A 27,197-nucleotide genomic window follows, 5' to 3' on the forward strand; every position below is an offset into this window, starting at 1 on the left:
AGAAACCCAACTTCTCCCTCATTTTTGAGTTATGAGTGCCTGTTCAGATATATGAATATAGCGTTGTTTTCGTTATCATACAAGTAACATTTGCTTATTGTAGAGCATACCAACATAAAGAAGAAGCTAAAAGTAATCCAGCCATCCAGAGGTAATCATTATAAGAAATTTTGTATTCTAGGTTTTGTTTTCTATATATGATACTTACACATATGTGTTTGCATGTACAATGTGAGTTTCTGTGATCATACTTGTATTCTTATGTCTCTCTTTGGGGAAAACAAGATAAAAAATGTCTTTTAACTAATTACCTTCATTTTCTATAATCCACATTTACATAAACAACTTGAGGTGAGAACATTCCATATTTGATTATTCCCTGGCATTCAGGGACAGTTTGCCTTAGTGTCCTCACCTAAACATAATTCCCCTCTTGCCAAAAGCTAGACAACCAGTGGTAACAAAGGGAAGGCAAATAGATTTGCTACATGAACACCTTACTATATGTATTGGTTATCTGTTGCTACATTAAAAAGCTACTCTAATGGCTCCTGGGTGGCTCAGTCGGTTAAGCGTCCAACTTAGGCTCAGGTCATGATCTCCTGGCTCATTAGTTTAAGCCCCGAGTCAGGCTCTGTGTTGACAGCTCAGAGCCTGGAGCCTGCTTTGGATTCTCTCTCTGTCTCTCTGTCTCTGTCTCTGTCTCTCTGTCTCTCTGTCTCTCTCTCTCTCTCTCTCTCTCTGTCCCTCCCCCTCCCCCGCTCATGCTTGTGTGTGCTCTTTCTCTCTCTCTCAAAGATAAACATTTAAAAAATTAAAAAGCTACTCTAGAAGTTAGCAAAACAGCACTTATTGTCTCAAGTTTCTTTGGATCAAGAACCTGAGCCTGGCTTGACTAGGTGCCTCTGACTCAGGGTCTCTCATAGGCCGCAATTAGGACGTCAGCTGGGGCTGCACTCATCTTCACGCTCGGCTGGGGGACATCGTTGTTGGAAGGCTTGCGATGTCCGTTTTTAAGTTTACTCATGTGGTGCTTGGCAGGTCTCAGGTCCTGACTGACTTTTGGCCAGAGATATCAGTTCCTTGCCACATGGACCTCTCCATATGAGCTACTTGGAAAGGGAGATGGAGAGAAGTCATAGTCTTTGTGAAACCTGATCATGGTGTGGAAGTGACATCTATTACTTTTGTCCTATTTTGTCTATTAGAAGTGGGTCACTAGATTCAGCCCACAGTCAAGGGAAGGGGATTAGACAAAGATACTAATGGCAAGAGGTGAGGATCGAGAGCCATCTTAGAGCCTGCCTGCCACAGTATACCACAAACCTTTCTTACAACTACCGTGTCTGTTATGAACTGGTCAGCCATACTCACTATTAAATATTAGTTCATGAATTTTAAATAAAACCATGGGTTACGTGACTGGCATGCAAAAGATAGCTCTCTTTAAATACAAATACATGTATTTGGTGATGTGATAAAATGGCATGGCCTTCTGGAGTGATAGGCAGTTTTGAAATATTTTTCTAATCTTTTTATTTCTCAACGTGTTTTTTAAAAATATGACTATATATATTGAAGTCAGTTTTTTATTACTTAGATGCAGATTTTTTACTTGATAAATTACAAACTTTAATAGGCTGGTTTTTCTCCACAACTCAGTATGCTTCTAGGCTGCTACCCCTTACCATTTATTAGTTCATGTGATGCAGAACTTTAAAATTATTAATTTTAATAATAGCCTTCTGAAAATGTAGTGGCACACCAGCCACTGGAAAACACAAGCAATTAATCATTACCTAGAAGTCAAAAGTTGGGTATTTGAAGCCTCTTGAAAGCAGAACAAACTTAAAACATTTTTTTTTTGTTTTTAAATAATTTAAAAATTCCTTCATTAGTCGTTTACTTGGCAACAGGGTGAGGATCCTTTCAACAGTCAGTGGAAAAACCGAGCCCCTTGTCGGGCTCTGTGCTGACAGCTCGGAGCCTGGATCCTGCTTTGGATTCTGTGTCTCCCTCTTTCTCTGCCCCTCCACTACTCATACTTTGTCTCTCCTTCTCAAAAATAAACATTTTAAAAAATTAAAAAAAAGAAGAAAGATCTATTGCTCATAAGCATACAAATTCATTCTTTTTCTGGGAGTTTACAGCTTAAGTTTAATTTGGCTCATGGGTATGTAACTCATTACCAAATATGAAATATTACCCATTGATACCTAATTTGACAGTTCACCATTTTAGTGCATAATAAAATATATGTATCCCCTTAGCAGGAAATAATACTGATTTTAGGATTATCTTTGACTCTGTTCATTGTTCACTTTGCTGCACCATTAAGAAGAAAGTGAAGAATGCATTTGTAACAGCTTGTACTTGGGTTGTATTTGCAGTACATTAACCATCTCTGATGACACAGTTGAAGGTGAACAAAAGAAGAAATCTCCAGTTAGAACAGTTACTTCAGATTCTCATCAAGATGGTAAAATAAGCTCAATGGAAGAAAATGGAGAAGACAGCATGCAAGAGGACACAAAATCCAAACCAAAAAAAAAGAAAAAGAAGGCCAGATCAGGTTTGTTATCCAAATTAAGTGAAAAAATGTGTGCCTTGATAAAAAGAATTTGATTCTAAAACTTTGAGTCCTTAAAACTAAAGAATATCTGGTTCCAAAGACTATAATTGAAAAAAATCCAATATAACATACAGTCGACCCTTGAACAACATGGGTTTGAACTGTGCAGGCTCATTTAAACAGATTTTTTTTTTCGATAAATAAGTACAGTACTGTAAATGTATTTTCTTTTCCTTGTGATTTCCTTGTAACATTTTCTTTTCTCTGTCTTTATTGTAATAAGAGTATATATATTCTTGCCAAATATGTGCAACATGTGAAATACGTGTTAATCGACTATTTATGTTATCATTAAAGCTTCTGGTCACCAATAGGCCATTAGTAAAGTTTTGGGGGGGTCAGAGGTTAAACACAGGTTTGCAACTGCACAAGAGGTTGGCGCCCCAACCCTGGCATTGTTCAAGAGGTAACTGTATTTGGCACTTGTTCTTGGGTTCATCTATATTAAAACATTGATTTATTTGTAACTGTGGGTCTCTGTGATGAGTTAATATTACTTGAGTCACCTCTAATTCTTAATTTAATTGAACCCTAGAATGACATTAAGTTTGTAGTTCACTTTTGTGGCACAGAAGATTTCTTCTTTATACCATTGAGTTTTAGAACCCCTAAATAATTAAGACTCGTAGTTATTAAGAGCTATAAATGGTCACAGCCAATAAACATTTCAGATGTTAAGACTGTATCCCTCTGTCAAACATTGTTGTCTTCCCATGTCCTCAGCCTAATTCAGCTTCTGTTCTTTCTTCCCACTTTTCCTTTCCCCCCACTTACTTTCTGTTTTTCTCTTTACTCATTTCTTTCCTCTTATTTTTCTTTACTTGTTACTGCCTTTTTCCTACCTCTTATTTTTTTTTTCCTTTTCGATTTCCATTTTATTGGCCAAAAAATGGGACCAAAATAGGCAATTTTTAAAAAATTTAATGTTTATTTTAGAGAGAGAGAGCAGAGGAACAGAGAGGGGACAGGGGATTTGAAGTGGGCTCTGCACTGACAGCAGGGAGCCCAACGTTGGGCTCCCTCTCAAGAACTGTGAGATCATGAAGATCTGAGCCCAAGTTGTACGCTCAACCTACTGAGCCACCCAAGTGCCCTCCAGAATAGGCAACTTTAGAATTTATGGTGGTTATTCATTGGATATGCAACTGATGATGCTTTGTGGTTCCCGTTACTACAGTTTTAAAATGTTTGTTGCAGTGTGGTATACATATAGAAAAGTGTGCAGGTGTCGGGGACACTACTTAGTGAATTTTCACCAACGGAATGTGCCTATAAAATCATCATCCAAATCAAGAAACAGAACATCATTAGCACCCAGAAATCCCTTAAATACCCCTTCAGTTCATTGCCCTTCAGGAGTACACATCATCTTGACATGTAACACAGTTTATTTTTGTCAATTTTTCCACTTTAATATAAATAGAATCAGAAATACTGTGCTCTTTGTGTCTGGCTTCTTTCACTCAAAATTATTTTTGTGAGATTTATACTGTCGTTGCCTGTAGTGGAGCTTCTTCATTATCAGTTCTGTTTTTGCACCGTATAGGTATCCACTGTGTGAATGTACCACAGTAATTTACCTGTTGTACTGATGGACATTTGAGTTGTTTCTAGTTTTAGGTGAGTACAGATAAAGCTATAATATTCTAGTCACATCTTATGTCTGGGGAGCATAGATACACATTTTTCTTGGCCATCTTCTTAGGAGAGAGTCACTGTGTCATAGATTGTATATATTTTTCACTTTAATAAATAATTGCCATTTTCCAGAGCTGGTTTAGTATTGATGATACTAGCAATATTTGAGAGCTCCCAGTGCTTCACATCTTCACTAACATAGTGTCAGTATTTTAAAATTGTAGGCATTCTTAATATATAGTGATATTTCGTTTTTACTTTAAACTTTTGTAACTAGTGAAGTTGAACAACTTCTTCATGTTTATTGTCTACTTGGATTTCTTTATTTGTGAATTTGTTGAAGTCTTCGATGTGTGTTTTTTAAGAAATGGAATTGTCTGCCTTTTCTAATGTGAGAATATTTCATATAGCTAGATGACAGTCTTTTCTCAGATAGGAATACATACGTACATACACACGTGCATAGTGCAGCTATCTTCCCACTCTGGCTTTTACTCTTCTATTACTGGTATTTTTTGAAAAGCAGAATTTGAAAATTTGATATAGCCCTATTTACCCACTTTGTTCCTTTGATGGCAAGTGCTTTCTGAGATTTGAGAAATATTTCCCAAGTCCTGAAGATGTTTTTGTATACGTTATTTTCTGAAAGTTTTTTGTTTGCTTTTCGCATTTAGCTCTACAGTTTATCTGGAATTAATTTATTCTTGTGTATGGTGAGAGGTAGTGGTTAAGACCCGTTTTTTTCCCGTGTGAATGTATAATTGACCTAGTACCATTTATGGAGGAGAGCATTTTTTCCCCCTGTATTGCAGTGTCACCTTTATCATCAGTAACATGACTATGTGAATGGATCAGTTTCCATTCTGTTGCATTAGACTGTTTGTACCAATACAACTATGACTTAATTACTGTACCTTTATGATAGATCTTGCTGTTTAGTTGTGTAATTACTCCAGTAGTTTTTTCTTCTTCAGCATTACCTGGGCTATTCTTGGCCCTTTGAATTTCCAGATGAATTTTAGAAGCAGCTTCTCAATTCTCCCTCTTTTTTCCCCCACACCCACCATTATTTTGATCCAGAATTGAAAGATATTTATAGTTTAACAACTTTCTAGATCGATTTGACATCTTTACCAAGTATTAATTCTTTCCACTTCTGAAATTGGTATGCCCCTCCATTTATTTACATCTCCAGTTTATCTTGGTAATATTGTAAGTTTCGGGAGAGTCTGTCTTTAGATTTATTCCTAGGTATTTGATGTTTCTTAATGCTGTCATAAATGACATTGTTTTTTAAATTTTTTCTGTTTGTTTGCTGCTGGTGTGTGTGTGTGTGTGTGTGTGTGTGTGTGTGTGTGTGTGTGTGCATGTATACATGCTTCTAAATCTATGTAGATAGAAATAGAATTGATTTTTTTAAAATTAGTATTGTATCCAGTGTTTCTGCTAAATTAATTTAATTACTTCTAAGAGCGTATCCATAGCTTGTTTTTAATTTTCTACATACACAGTCAATATCTTCTGTTAATAATGATTATTTCATTGCACTTTTTTTAGTCCTTGTATCTTACTCCTTTTTCTTGCCTGGATACGCTGGCTAGGATTTCCATTATAGTGTTAAATAGTAAGTGAAAATACCAGGTACCCTTTTCTTGTTTATCAGCCTTGGGGAAAAGCTTCCGTTAATTAATTCACCACTGAGTGTGGTGTTTGCTGTAGGTTTTTTTGTAAATACCCTGTATCAAGTTTATGAGTTATCTTCTATTCTAATTGGCTAATAGTTTTTTTAAATCATGAATAGATAGGGGCGCTTGGGTGGCTCAGTGGGTTAAGCGTCCAACTTCGGTTCAGGTCATGATCTCACGGTCCATGAGTTCGAGCCCCGCATTGGGCTCTGCTGACAGCTCAGAGCCTGGAGCCTGCTTCTGATTCTGTGTCTCCCTCTCTCTCTGACCCTCCCCGGTTCATGCTCTGTTTCTGTCTGTCTCAAAAATAAATAAACATTTAAAAAAATTTTCAATCATGAATAGATACTGAATTTTATCAGGTGCTTTTTCTGTATCTCTCAACTTGATCATATAAATTTTCACCATTTTTTTCTATTAATGTGACTAATTGTTATTTGAATATTAAGTCATCTATGTGTTCCTGGAAGAGGTCCTCTTTCTCTACTTTTTAATCTGTTACTGGATTTGAATAACTGATACTTTGTTTAGGATTTTTGTATCTGGGGTCCTGAGAGAGAATGGTTTGTACTTTTCCTTTCTTGAAATACTGAGAGTTTTTGATACCAAGGTTTTGGTGATCTCAAAAATAGTTGGGAAATGTTTCATCTTTTTCACTTCTCTAGAAATATTTGTATTAATTGGTGTTTTTCCTTCCATAAATGGAGAATTTACTAATGAAGTCTTTTTGGTCAAGTTTTCTTTGTGGGAAGAATTTTACATCTGATGTAGTTTCTTTAATAAATATCACTCTTCATATTTTCTATTTCTTCTGTCAGGTTTGAGAGACTGTATTTCTTGAGAATTTTGTGTATTTAATCCAAATTTTCAAATTTTCTATGTCTACAGCGTCTGAAAGGGTGTCCCTTGATCTTGGTAATTCATTTTCTCATGATATCTTAATAAGTCTCAGGATTTTCAAAGAATCACCCTTTAGCTTTGAATTTTATCTGTCGTACATTTGTGTCGTACTATTTTGATTATTTTATTTATATTAGTTTTTTCATTCTGCTTTTATTTGCTATTTATTTCTAGCTTTGTAAGATAGATTTTAATAAGATTTCAGTCTTTATGTGTATTTAAGACGTTAACTTTTCATCGAAGTATTACTTTAGTTGTATCCCACAAATTTTTGATGTATCTTCATTATCATTCAATAACGACATTTTCTGATTTCCTTTTTAATTTCTCTTTCGATCGCCTATTTTAGAAGTATATTGTCTAAGTCTCAGGCAGCAGGTGATCTTCTAGTTATCTTGTTTTCGTTTCTATCTGCCATTGTTTTCAGAGGACAAACTGTGAGTGATTTCAGTCTTTTGAATTTATTGAGGCTTTCTTTATGACCAGCTTATAGTCAATTTGATAGATATTCCATGTGCACTTGAAAAGAATGTGAATTCTGATGCCATGGGGCGCAGTGTTCTATGTATGTCAGTTAGATTGGGTTTATTGTGTCCAGCTCATTTTCCTGATTTTTTTTGTCCTGCTTATTCTATCATTTGTTAAGTGTTAAAATTCACACTGTAATTTTGGGTTTTTCTTTCTCTTTTTCTTTCTGTTTTTTTCTTTATATTTTTTGAAATTATGTTATTGAATTTATGCATGTTTAGTATCATTATATCTTCCTGTCAGATTGATACTTGCAAGTTGTCTTAATCATTGAGGCTGCTGTAACAAAATATCATAGACTGGATGGCTTAAACAATGAAGTTATTTGCACATTTCTGGAGGCTGGGAAGTTCAAGATCAAGACACCCACAAATTTGGTGTCTGGTGAGGACCCACTTCCTGGTTGTAGACTTTCATAAGGGCACTAATCCCATCCATGAGGGCTCCATGCTCATGACCTAATCACCTTCCAAACACTCCAACTCTTAGTACTGTCACATTGGAAGTTAGGATTTCAACATATGAATCTTGTGGGGACAGAACCATTCAGTCTATAAGAGCAATCATTATACAGTATCTTTTTTTATCTCTAATAATTTTTTTCCCTCAAAATCTACTTGTGTTTGAGTTTGCATCATACAGTTTTGCCCATCATCATTTCTCCATCATTACCCACAATACACTGCCAGGTGGTGCCAACTTGGTGAGGGAGGGGTAGCCTTCAGACCTATGCTTGGCCCATGGTCCCCAGGTCTAGATAGAGCTTGCCATTACTCTATTTCTCCTCCATGCCACCTCCTAGGTGTCCCCCCTGCCCCTTTTTTCCCCCCCCCCCCCTTTGCTTGGGCCATAGTGTCTCTTCATTTCCTTTTTGCCTTCACTTCTTTTCTTCCCCCACCCCAGAACATGTGGGGTCACAGCCCCCAGCCTGTGAGCATCTTGGGAACAGACCTTCAATAAAAGTGAAGGCAATTAAAAAAAAAACCAAAAAGTCCCTTGTTTGCAATCTTTCTGTGTCTTTATATTTATTATCTCATTGTTTGCTTCTTGTATGATATATCTGTTTTATGTTCCTTTTCCTCCTTGTCTTCTTTTGAATTGTTCAAGTTATTTTAAAAATTTTCTTCTAGGGGCGCCTGGGTGGCTCAGTTGGCTAAGCGTCCAGTTTTGGCTCAGGTCATGATGTCATGGTTCATGGATTCGAGCCCCGTGTCAGACTCTGTGCTGACAGCTTAGAGCCTGAAGCCTGCTTCAGATTCTGTGTCACCCTCTCTCTCTGCCCGTCCCCTGCTCATGCTCTGTCTGTCTCTCAAAAACAAGTAAACATAAAAAAAAAAGTAGAAAAATTTTTCTTCTTATATTAACTTGTTAATTCTATATTTTTTTACAGTTTGTTACCCTCAAGAACATGAAGTTTATTCTTATTATAGTCTAATACAAATTAATTCCCTAACAAAATATGCTCCCCCAATACTGCTAGAACATTAGAATAGTTTAATTCCATCTTAATTTTGCCAGGTGTTTTTTTTCTGCATCTCTCTCTCCTGCCTCATAGGTTTCTTATCATGCATTTTAGTTCTGCATGTATTTTAAACTTCACAGCTAATATATTGGCCATTTTGTACCGCTGATCTTTATATTCACCCCCAAATTTACTATTTCTTTAATCTCCATTTTTACATTTTTCATCTGCTTGAGGAGTTCAGTTTAGTATGTCCCTTAGTACAGGCCTCCTAATCCCCTCAAATTTTATTGTGTTAAAATTCCTTTACTTTACCTTCATTTTTTTTTTTAAGTTTATTTATTTATTTTGAGTGAGTGAGAGAGAGAGAGCATGTGCAAGCAGATGAGGGGCAGAGAGAGGAGAGACAATCTCAAGCAGGTTCTGTGCGATCAGCACAGAGCCCAATGCAGGGCTCGAACTCACAAACCATGAGATCATGACCTGAGCCGAGGTCAAGAGTCCAATGCCTAACTGACTGAGCCACCCAGGTGCCCCACTTTACCTTCGTCTTTGAAGCCTACTTGCTAGTATAGAATTTTAGGTTGCAGGTTTTTGGGTTTTTTTTTTTTAACACTTTAAAGAAATCATGCAGTTGTCTTCTGACTTCCATCATTTCTGTTTCCAGCAGCAGTCTTATTTACATCCCATTAGTGGGATTATTACTTTTTTTCCCCTCTGACTCAGCTTTAGATTTCCTTTTTCTCTTTGATTTGAGTGTTTTATCACATTATACTTAAATATGGGTTTGTTGGAATTCACCCTGCTTAGAGTTTACTGGTAGATACTGCTTAACAATTGTGGAAAATTCTTGGTCAGAATTTTTTAGAATATAGTTTCTTCACTATTCCCTCCTCTTTTTCTAGACTATAAATTTATATATATAAATGTAAGTGTATCTACATGTTTCTTATGTTTTTCCCCATATTCTTTTTAAATATTTTCCATTATGCTCCAGTTTGAATATTGATATAGCTCTTTCTTTCGTTTCACTAATCATGTCTTTCTTTGTATCCAGTATGCTGTTAAACACATCTATATATCCAGTTCTTAATTTCAGATGCTTTATTTTTCAGCACCAGAATGCCTGTTGGTTTTCTTAATGCATTCCAGTTCTCTGTAGAAAGTTTCCATTTTTTAAAAATGTTTTTAATGCTTATTTATTTTTGAGAGAGGGAGTGTGAGACAGAGCATGAGAAGGGGAGGGGCAGAGGGAGAGGGAGACACAGAATCCAAAACAGGCTCTAGGCTCTGAGCTGTCAGCACAGAGCCCTACATGGGGCTAGAACTCAGGAACCATGAGATTGTGACCTGAACTGAAATAGGACACTTAACCAACTGAGCCACCCAGGTGCCCCAGGAAGTTTCCATTTTAACCCATCTTTCCCTTTATTTTCTTGAGCATATTAATCATAGTTATTTAAAGTTTTTGTGTGCTAACTCCAGTCTGGATCATCTGTGGGTCAGCTTCTGTTTTCTGTCTTTTCTCTTGGTTGTTGGTTATATAGTCTTGCCTCTTTTATGTCTAGTAACTCTTTATTGTATGCTGGATATTGTGTGTGGAGTGCTAGAGGCTCCAGCTGATTTTATCTCCTATTAGAGAGAGTTTCCTCTTTACTCTCTTAGGCAGATAGGGTTGAAAACTGATTTTAATCCATCAGAAATTGAGCTAGGTCAACACTGGGTTTTAGTTTTGGTAGGCTGTATTTTTGATTTGCCCCATTCCTCGGATGTGGCCTTCCAGGAGTTTTGAACTGAGAATCTGACAAATATTTATCTCCTCAGCCTGAAAGACTGTGGGAGATTCAGTTTTGCCCTTCCGAGGTTTTCAGCCTAGTCCTTTAGCCTTCGGCCCCATGCAGCTTCAAAATTTAGCAGATACCTTGCGGGGGAGACTGGCCGTGTGAGGCCCCTCAAGTCTTCAGTTTTGTTACTCCGGCCCCATGTGAATGCCAGAATCTCTGCTAGCTTCTCTGTGCCCCGAGTCGGGGCCTTCTTCCAGGGGCCATGCCTGGATTCTCAACCTCTAGCTGCACCCAGAATTGGTAAGTGACCCCAGGTGAAAAGTGGCTATAGGTGGAAAATGACCATTCCCTCTAGGGCTTTATTTTGCCTGTTTTGTTTCAGGCCTCTTCCTCTGGTGGGTCATTGTTTCCTAGTACCACAAGACTGGGGAGATTTCACTACCTCTTCAGTCTCTCAGTTCAGTTTTGCGGGGAAAAATTAGCCATGTGTTTGAGGCTCTTCAAATCTCCAGTATGATGGCTGTAGCCCCATCAACCACTAAAAGTTTACTGCTACTTTTTCTCCCAGTGGTGACCTTTTGCGGGGCTAAACCCTGATCCTCAGCATACACCCTGAATCAACAAATGTCCCCAGAGACTAAAAGAGCTTTCAGTCCATCAGCTTATCACTGAATGATTCTCCTTCTCTGGAATTTTAGTCCATCTGCTATACATTGTCTCTGTACTGTTCTGATGCTTTTAAAAATAAGGTTTTTGTAATTCATTTGACTTTTTCAAGTTGCTGATGCCAGAAGCATTGACCTACCTCCTACCCAGAAGAAGAAATTACAGTTATAAATTAATTGAGTGATACATATTCTACTTAGAAAATACCTAAATAAAATCACTTTTTTGTCTTTAGTTCTCATTATTTTCTTTTTGTGTTCGTGGTTCTTGTTAGGGAAAAAAAAAAAGAAAAGATTCCTCACCCTATTTTAATGCATTCGTAAACATAATATTTTATCTTATAGTGTAATCTGTGATTGTCTGGCTTTTTCTTTATTTTCCTTTGAAGTTACTTTGTTACAAAGACAAATCATGGATTGTAAAGATTAGGTTGCTATATTGTTGCTATATCGTTATGGGAACAATTAGTTATAATGTAGATTTTCTTTCATGTTTGTAGTTTCAGATGATAAAGAAGACACAGGTGGTGATGGTGTTCATGAAGTTACAAGCCGAGATAGTCCTGTCTATCCCAAATGTTTGCTTGATGATGATCTTGTCCTGGGAGTTTACATTCACCGAACTGATCGACTTAAATCTGATTTTATGATTTCTCACCCAATGGTAAAAATTCATGTGATTGATGAGCATACTGGTCAATATGTCAAGAAAGATGATAGGTAATGTTTTTAATTGCACAGCCAACCCTTGAATTTGAAACTGTCTGCAGTAGAAGTCCTATTTTCTATCATTAGAGATAAAGATTTGCATTAGAGAAGAGTTTACTAGTTGTCGGTGTTCATCAACCATTGATACTGATCAGTATGTTTTATAGAAGAAATGGAGAACATATGTTAATTCAGTGATTATTTTTAAAAATTTTTTGTAACATTCATTTTTGGGAGACAGAGCGTGAGCCGGGGAGGGGCAGAGAGAGAGAGAGAGAGACACACACACACAGAATCCCAAGTGGGCTCCAGGCTCTGGGGTGCCAGCACAGAGCCCAGTGTGGGGCTCGAAATCACAAACTGCAAGATCATGACCTGAGTCAAAGTCAGATGCCCAACTGACTGAGCCAGCCAGGTGCCCCCAGGGATTGATTTTAAGTCGAGGGGAGTTGAGAGAGCTTCTCCCAAACTTCATGACTAATTTATGGCATGTAACTTGCAGTGTAAATCATTGCATGTTGCACTATAAGTGCTTTAATTGTCTAACTTCATGTTTTTCTTTTGAGGTTAGTATGTTACCTGGGCCTCGTATGAGGGAAATGAATCTTGAATTTAATCTTTTTTCTAATATTACTTCTATAGCTCATACCTGCTTGAAGCTTACAAATGAAAAGCACAGTAAAATAAATGATTATACTAGAATTCAAAAAAAGTCATTTGGTTTGAAAAATGACAGGGATGAGAAACATGAAGATTATCAAAAAAGTCACTTATTCACTTGTCTTAGGGCATACAAAAAAATATGACATACCTCAAAAGGTTTGCAATCCTGTTGTACTCATTTTCTTATTTAAATGTAGTGTACTGTTTTATCATAGACTCATTTAAGATTCTAAAGGAGTTACTTTATTGTAGCTCTGTATGCTGAACTCTTGCTTTATATTTCTGTAATAAAATGATTCACTGAAACCAATCAATAGCATATAAATACAAGATGATAGTAGGATACTACCACTTCTAAGTCTCATAAAATTTGTAATTTTCTCAGTGAACAACCAAAATAATTTTTCATCATATATCACGACTATTTGTTATTTCTTTACCTCAAGCACTATATTTTTTTCTCATCTTCTCAGAATAATCTTAATCATATTATTGGACGTATCTGTTTTTGAACAGTGAACGACCTGTTTCATCTTACTGTGAAAAAGAGAATGTGGATTACATTCTTCCCATTATGACCCAGCCATTTGATTTCAAACAGTTAAAATCAAGACTTCCAGAATGGGAAGAACAAATTATATTTAATGAAAACTTCCCCTATTTGCTTCGAGATTCTGATGAGAGCCCTAAAGTCATCTTGTTTTTTGAGGTATGATTGAATAGAGTGATTTAAACTATGTTTGGTTATTAATATTTTAATTGCATAAATATATGCTGTTGTTTTTAGTAGTTTAATAATGCAACAAAGTAGTGTGAGGATTGAATCCCCAGGATTTAGTGTTTGTAATATGCTATGGAGATAACAAGTGAGAAATTCAAGTAATAGCAAGTGTCCTGAGCATTTACTAGTGCAAGTAATTAGCCATTTGATTCACTCTATTATTTAATTCTTACAGCAACACCATGACTGTAAACTGAGGTGATGAATGTAATCTGTATCTATGTAGTCCTCTTTCTTAATCCGTTTTATAAAATGTAAACTCATTTAACCATATCGGGCTCTCTAAGAGTTTATACACTATCAAGGGCAATAAAGAGGAATAGAGATCGCTTAGCTAAGACAGTGTAATATACAACCAAGAGGAAGTAGAGCTTCTTCGATGTGGAGGGTTAGTGCAGAGTCAGAGCAGTCAGGGAAAGTTTTATGGAATAGATGGCCTTTGAGTTGACTTGTTATTCTGATTTTTTTCCAGCAAAGGAAATCAAGGTTCAGAGTGTAAAGGAAATATTTCCCCAAAGCTACTCCAATTTTAGGTGTAGGTAATTTGTTTTTGAAGGTGATTTAAACCTGAAATACACATTTCTCTTCTTCATGTCATCTCTCCATAAGCCCAGGGAAGTGGAGAAACCTCTCTTCCCATTTAAGCAAGATGCAGAATTTTAGCAGTGGAACAGCAAGATGTGACGAGCACCAATGACTGATTTTGTGGAATTACGTGTTTTTCTGATCTTTAACTTTCATATGATCTATATATGTTTATTATATAAACACTATTTACATTCTGTGATTATGTTGTGTGATGTACACAAAGTTGTGATTTTTTTGAAAAGTGATGTAACTTGTACGTCAAGGAACTTTTTCTTTGTCATAGAAATTTGTCATTTGTTATAATGCTCATTCACATTTATTTTAGTAAGATTAGTAGATTTAAGAAAGATTGTTGGATTATGACATTTTTTGTTGCTTCTTAACTTTTAACATAATGTTATCGTCAAACAAAACTACTTTTTGACTTCAGCTTTTTAAGTGTTTATTGAGGACAATTTGGTATCTGTTAGAAGTCTTTAAAATCATTTTTTTAAGCAATCTGTAAAGACTTGTTATCTCAGCTGAGCTCTTGAAAAGTACCAGGTAGTTCTACGTGATCGTCTCTGACAAGTACCTAGAGCACAGATAGTGTCTGTGGCAGCTTGGGTCCACATCCATGAGTCTGAACATCCAGACAGAATGGAGATATGAAAGAAATCCTCTTGAGAGTCTAATGACAACACATATCCAAAGAGAAAAATCCCCAGCTTCAGGAAAGTGATCCAAGGAAGGACCCAGAGATCAGATCTCAGGTTTTTTAAACAATCTTTTGAAGTCGCTCTCAGACATTAATCAATCAATCAATCAAAGCCTAAGAATTCTGTGCTTGTTATATTTGTGCCTAGACTATATTTGAGATACTTAATATTTGGTCTTGGATGTGAAATAATTCTTAATAAATGATTTATTAATAAAAGATAAAAGTGGTCAAAAAAATGGACCCTCACTGACAGAATGAGTTAACTTAAAGGTGAATGAAATAAGAAATGCTTCTCTTCCATGTGAAGAAAACATGTGTGAAGTATACTAATTATTCTTTTAATTTCAATAATATTTTACTAGAAAATATTAAATTTCATGTAGGCTAGTGTTCTCTGAAGTAATTTTTTGTACATATTTACAGATTCTTGATTTCTTAAGCATGGATGAAATTAAGAATAACTCTGAAATTCAAAGTCAAGAATGTGGCTTTCGGAAAATTGCCTGGGCATTTCTCAAGGTATGTTTTTCACCCATTTTAAATGCTTTAAAAATCATCTTCAAATCTGATTGGCTACATTTCCCCAAGTCACTTTGCTTTCATATAGGAAGTTGTGATGTGAGGCAAGATTGCAGTGGAGAAGAATTGTTAATTCAAGCTTAGAGCATACTCATTCAGATTCTTAAATATTCATTGAGCATGTAGTATGTGCCAGATACACTATTTGGTTCTGAGTATGTAGTATTGAAAAAGATACTGTCTGTGTGCCAGCAACTTTTCTAGTCAGTGAAAAAGAAGATAAACTCTTTGACCTTGTAGATTTCATTTTCTAGCAAGAAAAGGAGATATAAAACAATTGATTATACAATTTATCATTCCTTGCAATTTTTGTAAATACTGTGTGGAGGTCACAGAAAGGTTTCCTAAAGAAGAGAGGTTGAACCTGAGTATTAGCTAGATGGTGGCAGTGGGAGAGAGAGTTGTAGGTAGGTAGAAGGTACCATATATGCAGTGACCCTGATGTTGGGAGGAGCAGGATGTACTCAGATAACCAAAAGGCCACTGATTTTGGAGGACAGAGACTGAGGGTGGAAATGGTGTCTGAAAAGATTGCTGACGTAGACCGAGTCTTGATTATGCAAGGTCTTTGAAGCCATTATAGGAACAGAAAGCCATTATGGAATTAATTCTAAAGAGCAATGGGAAGCCATTATAGGATTTTAAACAAAGGGGTAAAATAATTTGATTTATGTTTTCGAAAGATTACTTTGCTTGGTGGAGGATGATTTGAGAGGGTACAGATATATGTACTGGAAGATTAAGGTTAAAAATTGTTAACAGTAATCTAGGTAGGAAATGATGGTGTCTTTTGAGTGTTTCAACAGACATAAAAGACATGGATAGGTTGGTTTTTACAAAAGGGGAATTTTATAATTTTATATTTTATATAATTTATATATATTATATATAAATTCATGTAAATTTATATATTATATATAAATCATAATTTATATAATTTGTAATTATAAGGTTAAAAATTCTTTTATTCCTGGTATCCTCTATTTCTGACTTCAAATATAAATGAGTTACAAAACATCTTGAAATGAACCTATTTTGTACACTTTATAAAACTTTTCCATTTTTGCATCCATCCATTCAATAAAGCTTTAAGTGTCTGTGAAATGCCAGGCACTCTGCTGAATACAGAGCATTCATAGATAAATTAGACATTGTCCTTACCCTCCAGTTCAGTCTCTGTATAAACATATTACTTGGGCACCTGGGTGTCTCAGTCGGTTAAGTGTCCAACTTCAGCTCAGGTCATGTGACGGATTGTGGGTTTGAGCCCCACGTCAGGCTCCGTGCTGACAGCTCAGAGCTGGAGCCTGCTTCAGATTCTGTGTCTCCCTGTCTCTCTGTCCCTCCCCTGCTTGTGCTCTGTCTCTCTGTCTCTCAGCAATAAATAAATGTTAAAAAAATTTTTTTTTAAACCATATTACTTATGTGATTATGTGCTATAGAGTGGATGGTGTGAAAACCCAGGTAAGGCACTTAATCCTCATTGGGGGTTATAGAGAGTCTTTAGAAGAGGTATAGTCTGACTGCCTGCTATAAGGCAGCCAGATTGGCTGTGGGAGGAAGTTATTCTAAAGTGGACTTAGGAATCAGTTGGTCCAATGCACCTTCTAAAATCACCCTTTTGTAACGTGTTAAAACCTTTTTATATCCCTCCCCCCAAACTGATTTAGAGTGAAAAATAATGCAAAAGCCAAAACAAATAAAAAAAGGTTACTTTCACATAGTAAATACTGTCATTGTGTGGTCTTACTAGAAAGTACTTTCGTTCCTTTTATGCTAATTTTTGTGCAGAACTACAGTATTTACTACGAACTGCACTTGGGAAACAATAATGTCTCATAGCCTTTCCCTTTAAGTGTCACATAGGTTTTTATTTATCCATTTTACGCCATTGGCAGAAATGGCAAATCAGGAATTCTCTCCTCTCCACCCCCTATAAAGGGTAAAGTATTCTATGTATTTCCTGTATTATAACACTTATGTATTCCCTTCATTAGATTGTAAGTTTTTCAAAATCACCAGGAACTTCTTTTTGGCAAATTTGTTGAATATGTTTTAGTCCTTATTTTACCATATCTCTTTGCATTTGACATACTACTCTCTTGAAAATCTCTCTTGCATAATTACCACTAGCTCCCAGCCTATTAGTGGTACACAGAAAGTGTATGGTGAATGTCTGTTGAGAAAATGAACAAATGTATGGAAACAGTGACTAGGAAAAATCCATCTTTGAAAGTAGCATGGATTAAGTTAAAATTTAAATGTGTTAATACCTATACCATTGGTTCCAGGAATGTCCTAGGATATTGGAAAGTTATACAGGGGTTCAAATAAACCCAAAGGACCCTTATCCAGATACAAATTCTCAGTTAAAGGTACTTTCAATTCATTTAGCACATATATATTACCATTCTTTTAAATTTAATAAAGCTTTATTTATCCAAGTTCTACTAATAGCAGGATGTTGGCTGGATTGTAGTCATTTACTCATGCTAATCATCATACTAGTGTAAACTAGATTGCCTGGTGGGTATTAAAACAACCTATAGGAAAGTTTGATTTAGAATCTGGGGAATAATACCTCCTTAAAATATTATTCCCTTATGATAAGCTTAAGACAGGAGTAGGATTTATGAAGGGAGTCTTGAGAGCTTACTATTTAATTACCGAACAACTCTATCACTCTATTGAAACTGTTGTTTACCCCTATATATCATAACATCAGCTCTCAGCTTACGACCTCCATTGACTTTACATTCTTCCCTAGAAGGCTAGGGATGAGATGGGCCATATTTTTGTCAGCTCTGTTTCTTTATTGATGCTTCATTCTTGAACAGACTACAATCTGGATTTTGTTTCAGCTAGCAAACATCTCCAAATGAATCAGTGACTTCTATTTGCCACATTATTGAGTGAACCCTTTAGGTTTTTTTAATCACACCTATGTGTGTTTGATCCATCACTCTCTCGAACCTCTGTTTTCTTGGTTTCCTTCATTTTCCCTGTACTCATCCTTCAGTTTCCGGCATGGTCTTCCACTTACCTCTTTAATGTCACTCCTACTCATAGTTTCAGCTTTGATCTGCCTTTCTTAGACCCACTTTTCTTGCTTCTGCCTCACATTTCAGACATTTCAACTTGGATGACCCATAAATACCTAGACTCCTACAGTCTGAACATTCTACCTATATTCTTTACCCCTTCTGTATCTGCTACTTCAGTTGATAGTGTTGCCATCAGCCCAGTCTCCCACGTTTACAGCCTTAGAGCCACACTGTTCATTTTGGTAGCCACAAATCACGAGTGGCTATTAGAATTCAAATTAATTAATTAAAATTAAATATAATTAAAAATTGAGTTCCACAGTTGTGCTAGCCACACTTCAAGTGCTCGATAGCCATAGATGGACTAGTGTATGTTGTATTGAGGACCACAAATGTAGAATAGTCCTATCATCACAGAAAGTTCTGTTGGACAGCACTACCTTTGAGTTTTTCTTGAATCTTCCCTTTTTCTCCTTTCCAAGTTGCAGCAGTCAGGAACAGCTACTCAGTATATTCCCTGCACCCAGTTCCTGTTCTCTTAGTTTGTCACCTTCATGTTCTGTCTGAACTGCTGCGAAAGTTCCAAACTGTTTCTACTCCTAATTTGTAGAGGACACAACAGCTAACAAAGACATTTTCTGGGACGCCTGAGTGGCTCAATTGGTTCAGCGTCTGACTCTTGATTTTAGCTCAGGTCATGATCTCAGGGTTCATGAGATTGAGCCCTGTGTTGGGCTCTGCGCTGACAGTGTGGAGCCTGCATGGGATTCTCTCCCCTGCTCAGGTTCTCTATCTCTGACTCTCTCTCTCTCTCTCTCAAAATAAACAAACTTAAAAAAAAAAAAAGAAAACAGACATCTTCAACTTAGAGTCATGGTCTGGTAAAAGAGGACCTATTTTGAGTTGGTAAGATTTTTATTTTTCTCATAAGCATCTCCATTTACTTAAGTATAAGTTGTTTTAATAAGTTTTTTCTATTGAATAAACTTTTTTAAGAAGGTAGATTAAAATATTTTTTAATGTAATGAATGCCTTTATGTTAATTACTCTTTGAAAATGATTTTGACTTTCTGAAAATTAAAACATTAAAATGTTCCCATTAAAAAACTGATACAAACAAATGGAAAATTTGTTTCTGTGTTTAAATAATACACATTTTAATTTTATCATTGTTATTACAGACAAAGGTGTTTTGATCACCTCCTTTGTGCAAAGTAACATCTGGCACAGTAATGTAAGTGCTTTACCAACAGCCTGAATTTGTACGTGCCAGACGGCTATCAAGAAAATATGTAAAAAGTTGTTTGGGTTACCTTTTGCTGAGATGATCTGGAATTGTGTTTAACCAATTCAGTATTCTTTGCTTTATATCTCTAAGGAATTTCATCATGCCATATTAATCTTTTTTTTTTTTTCTTCAGTGAGTTTTTGACTTGTACTATTGCTTTACTGGATATATTTATTTTCAGTGAAAGTAATATTTTATATGAATTTTTATTTTAAGCTTCTCGGAGCCAATGGAAATGTAAACATCAATTCAAAACTTCGTTTGCAGCTGTATTACCCACCTACTAAGCCTCGATACCAATTAAATGTTGTTGAGGTTTTTGAATGGTGGTCAAAACACCCAAGAAATTGGTACCCATCAACATTGTACGTAACTGTAAGAGGACTGAAAGTTCCAGAATGTGTAAGTTAATAGCACATATAAATATATGTTCTCCATTGTTGAAATTAAATGATAACATTTTCCATTTGTAGAAAGATAAGGTCTCTAAAATTATTTTAATTGATTTCTGGATTATAAAAGTACTTTCAACAGCTATGTATTAAGCCTATGCTAGCTTATATTTTAAAAGATACTTAAATGGCGGTGCCTGGGTGGCTCAGTCAGTTGAGCATGCAACCCTTGATTTTGGCTGAAGTCATGATCTCAGGGTCATAGGATCAAACCCCACATTGGGCTCTGTGTTGGGTATGGAGCCTGCTTTAAGATCCTCTCTCTTCCTCTAGATCTCTCCCTCTTCCCCCTCCCCATTTTGTGTGCCCCCCCTTCTCCCCCACAAAAAAAAAAAAAAAAAAAAAAAAAAAAAAGACACTTAAACGAATTTTTAGTACTAAATAAAAGTTTCAGTGTTAGGAGAATTTTTAAAAATAATATTCATTTTTAAAAATTAAACATAAAAAATGATATGAAGTAGGAATTGACCAATATTTTCTGTAAAGGACCAAATAGTTAATATTTTAGACTTTGTAGGTCATATAGTTTTTGTTGGAACTGCTTTTTCTTTGTAGCGTAAAAGTAGGTACATAACACATATGTAGGCAATGCTAACAGATGGGTATGGATGTGTTTTAGTAAAACTTTATTGACAAAAACAGCAAGCTAGATTTGGTCCAGGCATTTGCAGTACCATGATTTATAGGCACACTTTTCACGATATTATTCAAATAATCAGTAAATGTTTCTGCTGCTGTTTTCCATAGATTAAAACTATGAATGACTTTAGCAAAGAATTGGTTCTAAAACAAAATTTTTGTTTTTGTCTTATTTGCAATGAGACATTTCAGAACAGTTGGATATTTTGTAATTGATATTGTAAGTTGTGACCACCGGGTTGGTTTGCATTGATTTGAATGGAGTTAAGTCTCTTCTTAAGAAAAGCACAATTTAAAAACTTTAGGTCTTTAGGGTATCAGTTTTGTCATATTAAGGGGAGAGATACCATTGTATATCAGAGCTGTGAAATAACATCTGGTAGGTGTTGGTGAAGATGCAAAAACAAAGGGATAGAATTATTAAAACCATTTCATGCAACCATCGGAATTGTTTTTTTCCTCCCAACTTCTAGGCTTTTTGGTTTTATAGAACTACAATTTCAAGCTCCTTTCATCTTATTTAGAATAATGTACATAAAAGTAGAATGTTTTTCTGAATTACATTTGGAAAACATTTCCATATTGTTTGTTTCAATATTTAAAAAACCCTGTGTGCTAGAAAAGAGAAAAAGATTAAATCAATACTTAACATTTTCTCAACTTCTATACATATTTAGATAAAGCCATCTTACCATTCTGTGGTGGCTCTTCAGGAGGAAAAAGGTAAACCAGTGCACTGTGAACGACACCACGAGGCCAGTTCATTAGATGCAGAACCTGGACTAGAAGATTCCAAGGAAGTGGTGAAGTGGAAACGACTACCTGGGCAGGTGAAGTGTTGGATTATTCTTGATTCATTTAGAGGTGTCCTTACTTTAAAAGCTCCAACAGTTCTGAGGGTAACTAGCTTGCTACTTAAAACTCTCAGATTATCCCTGGTTTTTTTACCACAATCTTGTCTTTTCATTAATTCACTTGGCAACTAATAATAGAGAGTGCATATCATGTGCTTTATGAAAGCACTATCTTGGGGCGCCTGGGTGGCTTGGTTAAGCATCCAGCTTCAGCTCAGGTCATGATATCACTGTGAGTTCCAGCCCCAGGTCCGGCTCCCTGCTGTCAGCACAGAGCCCACTTCACATCTTCTGTTCCCCTTTCTCTCTGTCCTTCCCCCTGCTCCTGCTCATGCTCTCTCTCTCAAAAATAAATAAAAGCATTTAAAAAAAATAAAAATAAAAGCACTATCTTAGGTTCTTTGTTAGGGACCTGGGTTTTTTCTATCAGTTGGCTGGAGCTGTGATAAAGAAATACCACAGACTGGGGGGGGCTTAAACAGCATAAGCTTACCTCCTCATAGTTCTGGAGGCTAAAGTCCCAGGGTTAAGGGTTGGTTTACTCTGAGGCCTTTCTCCTTGGCTGGCAAATGGCTGCCATCTTGCTGCCTTTTCATGGTCTTTTCTCTGTGTGTGTTCATCCATGGTGTCTTTTCTTCTTGTGAGGACAGTAGTCTTAGTAGTTTAGGACCCCACCCTAAGAAAAACAAACAAAACCTTATTTTAATGTAATCATTCTTTAGAGATTTTTATCTCCAAATATTATTATTAGAATATAAATATTCTGAGTTACTAGAGTTAGGGTTTCAACTATGAATTTTGGGAGACACAGTTCAACCCATAACAGCAATAAAACAACAGATTTCTGATGTTTATAAGAAGTAAATCTCATAATGGGTTTTCTTAGTAAAATGGATTTTATTAAAAAATGGATTTTTTAATGGGTTCATGAGATTTATTTTTTTAATTCCCAGCTTCTTCCTGAATCATATTTTGATGGAGATATATATACATGTATATTTTTCTACCACAAGTTGAGTAGTATTTAAGCTTTTATTAATGTTTTCCTTTCTGGTTAGCATATTTTACAGTTGCAAGAAACATTGTTGATACAGTTTTGCAGATCTCTTATTTCCACAAAGAGTGGAGTGGTTCATTTTGTACATCTGAAACATTGCCAGGTGCAGTTTATCCAAAATCTTAATTTATCCAAATATTCAGTATATACATAAGAATAATTACCTTCATAGACTTTTTTACTTTCTGTATTTTGCATCACATTTGACTTTCTTTTTGAGTCCCATTTCATAGATACATCTTAAAGTCATTTTAAAATACTTTGAATATGGAACGAGTGGGTGGTCAGTCAGTTGAGTATCTGTCTCTTGATTTTGGCTCAGGTCATGATCCCAGAGTCATGGGGTTGAGCCCCATACCAGGCTCCACGCTGAATGCAGAGCCTGCTTAAGATGATTCTCTCTCTTTCTCTCTCTCTCCCCCTCCCCCCCCCCCCCCCGCGCCTGCTCTCGTTCACACTCTCTCTGTAAAATAAAAAAAAATAATAAAATACTTTGAACATAATAATAATGATAGAATAACATTAGACTGTGCCCTTGGAGACCTTCGTTGGGGAAGCAGGAGACAGTTGCCGTGTTGTTTGCTGTCAGGTGTACTGCAGACAAGTCTTGAGGAAAGGCAGTTCTAATGATAATTGCAGAGTGCGATTTGGGAACTGCTGGAAGTCCTGAGACCCTTTCAGGGCGTCTACAAAGTCACCTAATTTTCATAATAGAATTGTAATGATTCTGATTACTTCATAATGATTTAGTTTATCTTCTTCACCTTTGTTCTCCTTTAAGTATACACTGGAGTTTTCCAGAGACTAAGTGATACATGATAGCACAAGAGAGTGACAGCAGAAGCAATTATGAACATTTGGCTGTCTTTTATTAAGCAAGATATTAAAGAGTTTTTCAAAAGTGTGGAACAATTCATTTTATGTAGTTATTTTTCATAAAAGACTAACATCTTTATGTTGACATTTAATAGGTTAGCTATTTGTTATTTTTTTCAACGAATTAAGAAATGTTCTTTAAATTTCTCAATTGTAATTTCTAATATGATAAATATGGTTATATCCACATAGAAGTTTTTTGGGGTCTTCAAAATTCTTTTAAGACTCTGAAGCCATCCTGAAACTAAAACAATTTGAGAATTGCAGATATGAAGAAGGTGAGCTGGAGTGGTGGAAGAAGGGTTCATTCCACAGGTTGGGGGAGCTTGAAATAGACTTTAAAGGCAGCCAAGTTAGGGGTGGGTGAAGAGGGACAGGGAAGGGTGTTTCAATATGGGGGCAAAGTTGTAAATAAATGGGAATGGACCTCTTGTATTCAGGCACTCAGAAATTTGGCAGGCTGGATTGGGCACCTGGGTTGCTCAGTAGGTTAAGCATGTGACTCTTGATTTCTGCTCAGGTCATAATCTCGCAGTTCGTGGGTTTGAGCCCCACATCGGGCTCTGTGCTGACCAGAACCTGCTTGGGCATCTCTCTCTCCCTGTCTCTCTGCCCTTCCCCTGTGCTCTCTCTTCCTCTCTTTCTCAAAATAAGTAAACATTTTTTTTTAAAAAATGGCTGGCTGGAAACCACAGTTTGCATAAGAGATAAAGTGGTATGATTGATTGGGCCCACGATGTAGAGTATCACTAATGGTAGCCCAATACTTGACTGTGTGGGATGTGAGAAGTAATGGAAAGTTTTTGGGTAGGAGAAAAGTATAGTAGTACTTCATAACCATATTTTAGAACAAATTAATTCTGGCATAGCATGTTGGAGATCTTGAGGTAGGATACATCAGAATGAGAGAGACCCACTACAAGGCAGTTGCAGTCATTAATGTGTGAGGGGAAAAGGGTCTAACCTTGGGATAATGGTAACAAAAAGGAAAAATATGGGATGAATACAAGAGAAAGATAGAACAAAAATGAGCATAATTTAATGACTGACAGGGAAGAAGGGAGAAGAGTCAAAGATGTGGAAGAGCTTTATTATCAATTGTTCATTGAGCGCCTCTCTAGTACAGTGCCAAACCCTGGTCATACGAAGAAAATTGTAGTAGCTTCAGTGATTTTACTTTGGTGGTGTGGCAGAGTTTTCCTCAGCCGCATCTACTGCCGGCAGCAAGTGCTTATAAAACCTCCTGATTTTTCCTTCAATTTTTATCCTCTTTTTATCACCCCTCCTTTTCTAAAATGTGTGGATGGAGAATGGAGGGCAAAGATGGGTAGCATGGTGTCCGCTACCTTGTTGACACCTAAGAAATGTCTGTTGAACATTCCACTTTCCTAGTAGCTGCTTGTATTGCTGCCTGCTAATAATGCTGCTGAATCTTGGTGCTACTTGTGACGCACCTGGTACCTGTCCAGAAGGCAGACTCTTGAGCTAATAGTCTTTGACTAGGCCCAGCAAGTTGCACTTGACCCTCTGAATAATCCTTATTAACTGTATGTAGAAATAATGGTTACTTACAGGGTGCTGTGATGAACATATTAAAAGACATTTGTGAGGTAGTACCACATTCGTAGCATATAGTAAGGGTCCAATATATGTTTAATTGAATTTCAGAATAACAAGAACTAAGGCTCACGAAAGTTTGGAAGAAGTAGAATTAGGACAAATAAAAGTAGTATTTTCTACAGTAGATATTATACGTGGAAAGTTTTGGGTTCGTCTGGTAATTCATAAAAATTAACGAAGAAATTTTAATAAAATTAATGAAGAAGAAACCAACAAGAGGTGATTGATTACTTTAGAGGACCTTTCGGAAGGCAGCCACAAATGATTTTAAGAGAGAAAAAGAGAGAAAATGAGCATTCATACATTCTGGGCTTAAGCTAGACCCTATAAGGCATTTATGGTCTCAGAATTAGTTGTGGTTCAGCAAATATCACTTATTAGGTGTCATGGAATAAAGATCTGATATGACATTTTTTTGTGCGTGGCTATATCTTTTGTGCAGTAGTGACAACTTTAGAGTACCAGATAATGGCATTATTGCTTCGTAGTTTAGGTGAATTAAGTGCTAGTACTCAATTTATTGAGTATAAATTGACTTTATTTTATGGAGAACTGATTCCCTCTTTAGGAAGTAAAATAATTTACTATAGTTTTCCATCATTCTGTTTACTTGCTTTTCTCTTTCTCTGCATCACAGTAGAGGGACTTAAAAAAAAAAAATAAAGCTCTACCACTTAGTAATTGAATCAACAACTAGCCTTCATATTTTAATGTTTCTTATTGTTCTTAATATATGTTTTCTTAGGCTTGCCGTATTCCAAACAAGCACCTCTTCTCACTAAATGCAGGAGAACGAGGATGTTTTTGTCTTGCTTTCTCTCACAACGGAAGAATATTAGCAGCAGCCTGTGCTAGCAGGGACGGATATCCGATTATTTGTGAGTAATAATTCTGCCTGTTTAATCTGATCGAAATCTATGTGGACGACATTGTTTAGTTTTTAAAATTCTTGAAATCTTAACTTGAGTAATCCTCCAGTTTTTTTTGTTTTTTTTTTCAACGTTTATTTATTTTTGGGACAGAGAGAGACAGAGCATGAACGGGGGAGGGGCAGAGAGAGAGGGAGACACAGAATCGGAAACAGGCCCCAGGCTCTGAGCCATCAGCCAAGAGCCTGACGCGGGGCTCGAACTCACGGACCGCGAGATCGTGACCTGGCTGAAGTCGGACGCTTAACCGACTGCGCCACCCAGGCGCCCAATCCTCCAGTTTTTTAACAATAATTTTACAGCTTTCTATAAAATTTAAGTTCAGGAGTAGGGAGAATGACCAAATGAAGGATGGTAAGTTTACTTTTAAAACATGCAGGAGGATTTTTGTAAGCATTTTCTGTTTTAAAATAGAAATTTAGAAATGTGCAGGCATTAATAAATCTCATGAGGAATTCTAGTCCATTATGGTCAGTTGGTAACAGTGATAATTTAAATTATGAAAGCCTTTGAATTTCATATGCATTAGAAGGGTTACATCTGGCTCAGGAGTATCTAGAGAACGACTTCTCATTATGGTAGAGAAGTCAGCAGTGGCCCAAAACCCACTCTCAAATTGCTTCTAAAAAAAATATAGAAAACCTTGTTGGGATGCCTGAATAGCTCAGTCAGTTAAGCCTCCAACACTTGATTTTTGCTTAGGTCACGATCTTATGGTTCATGAGTTCGAGCCCTATGTTGGGCTCTGCGCGGACAGTGAAGAGCCTGCTTGGGATTCCCTCTTCCTTTTTTCTGGAGGTGCATGCTTGTGTTCATGCACTGTCTCTATCCCTCAAAAATAAACATTTAAAAAATATAGAGAAAACCATACTAAAATTTTCTGTAACAGTAGAGATCTTTTTTAAGTGAGCATCTCTTCTAGACTTAAAGGCATTAAGTACTTTCCCTTACTTTTTTTTTACCTTTTTAAATATTTATTTATTTATTTTTGAGAGAGACAGAGCGAGTGAGGGAGGGGCAGAGAGGGAGAGAGAGAATTCCAAGCAGGCTCCACATATCAGCAGAGACCCAGGTGGGGCTTGAACCCATGGACCACGAGATCATGACCTGAGCCAAAATCAAGAG

At 36.4% G+C, this 27,197-nt stretch overlaps 1 protein-coding gene across 10 annotated transcripts in view; it reads left to right on the forward strand.

Annotated features, from left to right (window-relative positions):
• AHI1 (Abelson helper integration site 1) overlaps positions 1-27,197 on the forward strand; it is a 209,617-nt gene that overhangs the window by 17,333 nt on the left and 165,087 nt on the right. For 9 of the 10 annotated variants that reach the window (XR_005782694.1, XR_005782695.1, XM_040449106.1 and 6 more), the window contains 8 exons: positions 104-151; positions 2,391-2,572; positions 11,795-12,014; positions 13,182-13,374; positions 15,158-15,253; positions 19,862-20,047; positions 21,414-21,566; positions 25,889-26,021. Coding sequence is in view for 8 of the 10 variants with exons in the window: in XM_040449106.1 (XP_040305040.1) it covers positions 104-151; positions 2,391-2,572; positions 11,795-12,014; positions 13,182-13,374; positions 15,158-15,253; positions 19,862-20,047; positions 21,414-21,566; positions 25,889-26,021 (1,211 nt within the window). In the remaining 2 variants the exon portion in view is untranslated. The remainder of the gene's footprint in view (positions 1-103; positions 152-2,390; positions 2,573-11,794; positions 12,015-13,181; positions 13,375-15,157; positions 15,254-19,861; positions 20,048-21,413; positions 21,567-25,888; positions 26,022-27,197) is intronic. The other variant, XM_040449110.1, reaches the window with a different exon arrangement.

This window comes from Herpailurus yagouaroundi, unplaced genomic scaffold, assembly GCF_014898765.1.
Source record: "Herpailurus yagouaroundi ecotype Mexico unplaced genomic scaffold, PumYag 198, whole genome shotgun sequence".
Classification (NCBI taxonomy): Eukaryota; Metazoa; Chordata; class Mammalia; order Carnivora; family Felidae; genus Herpailurus; species Herpailurus yagouaroundi.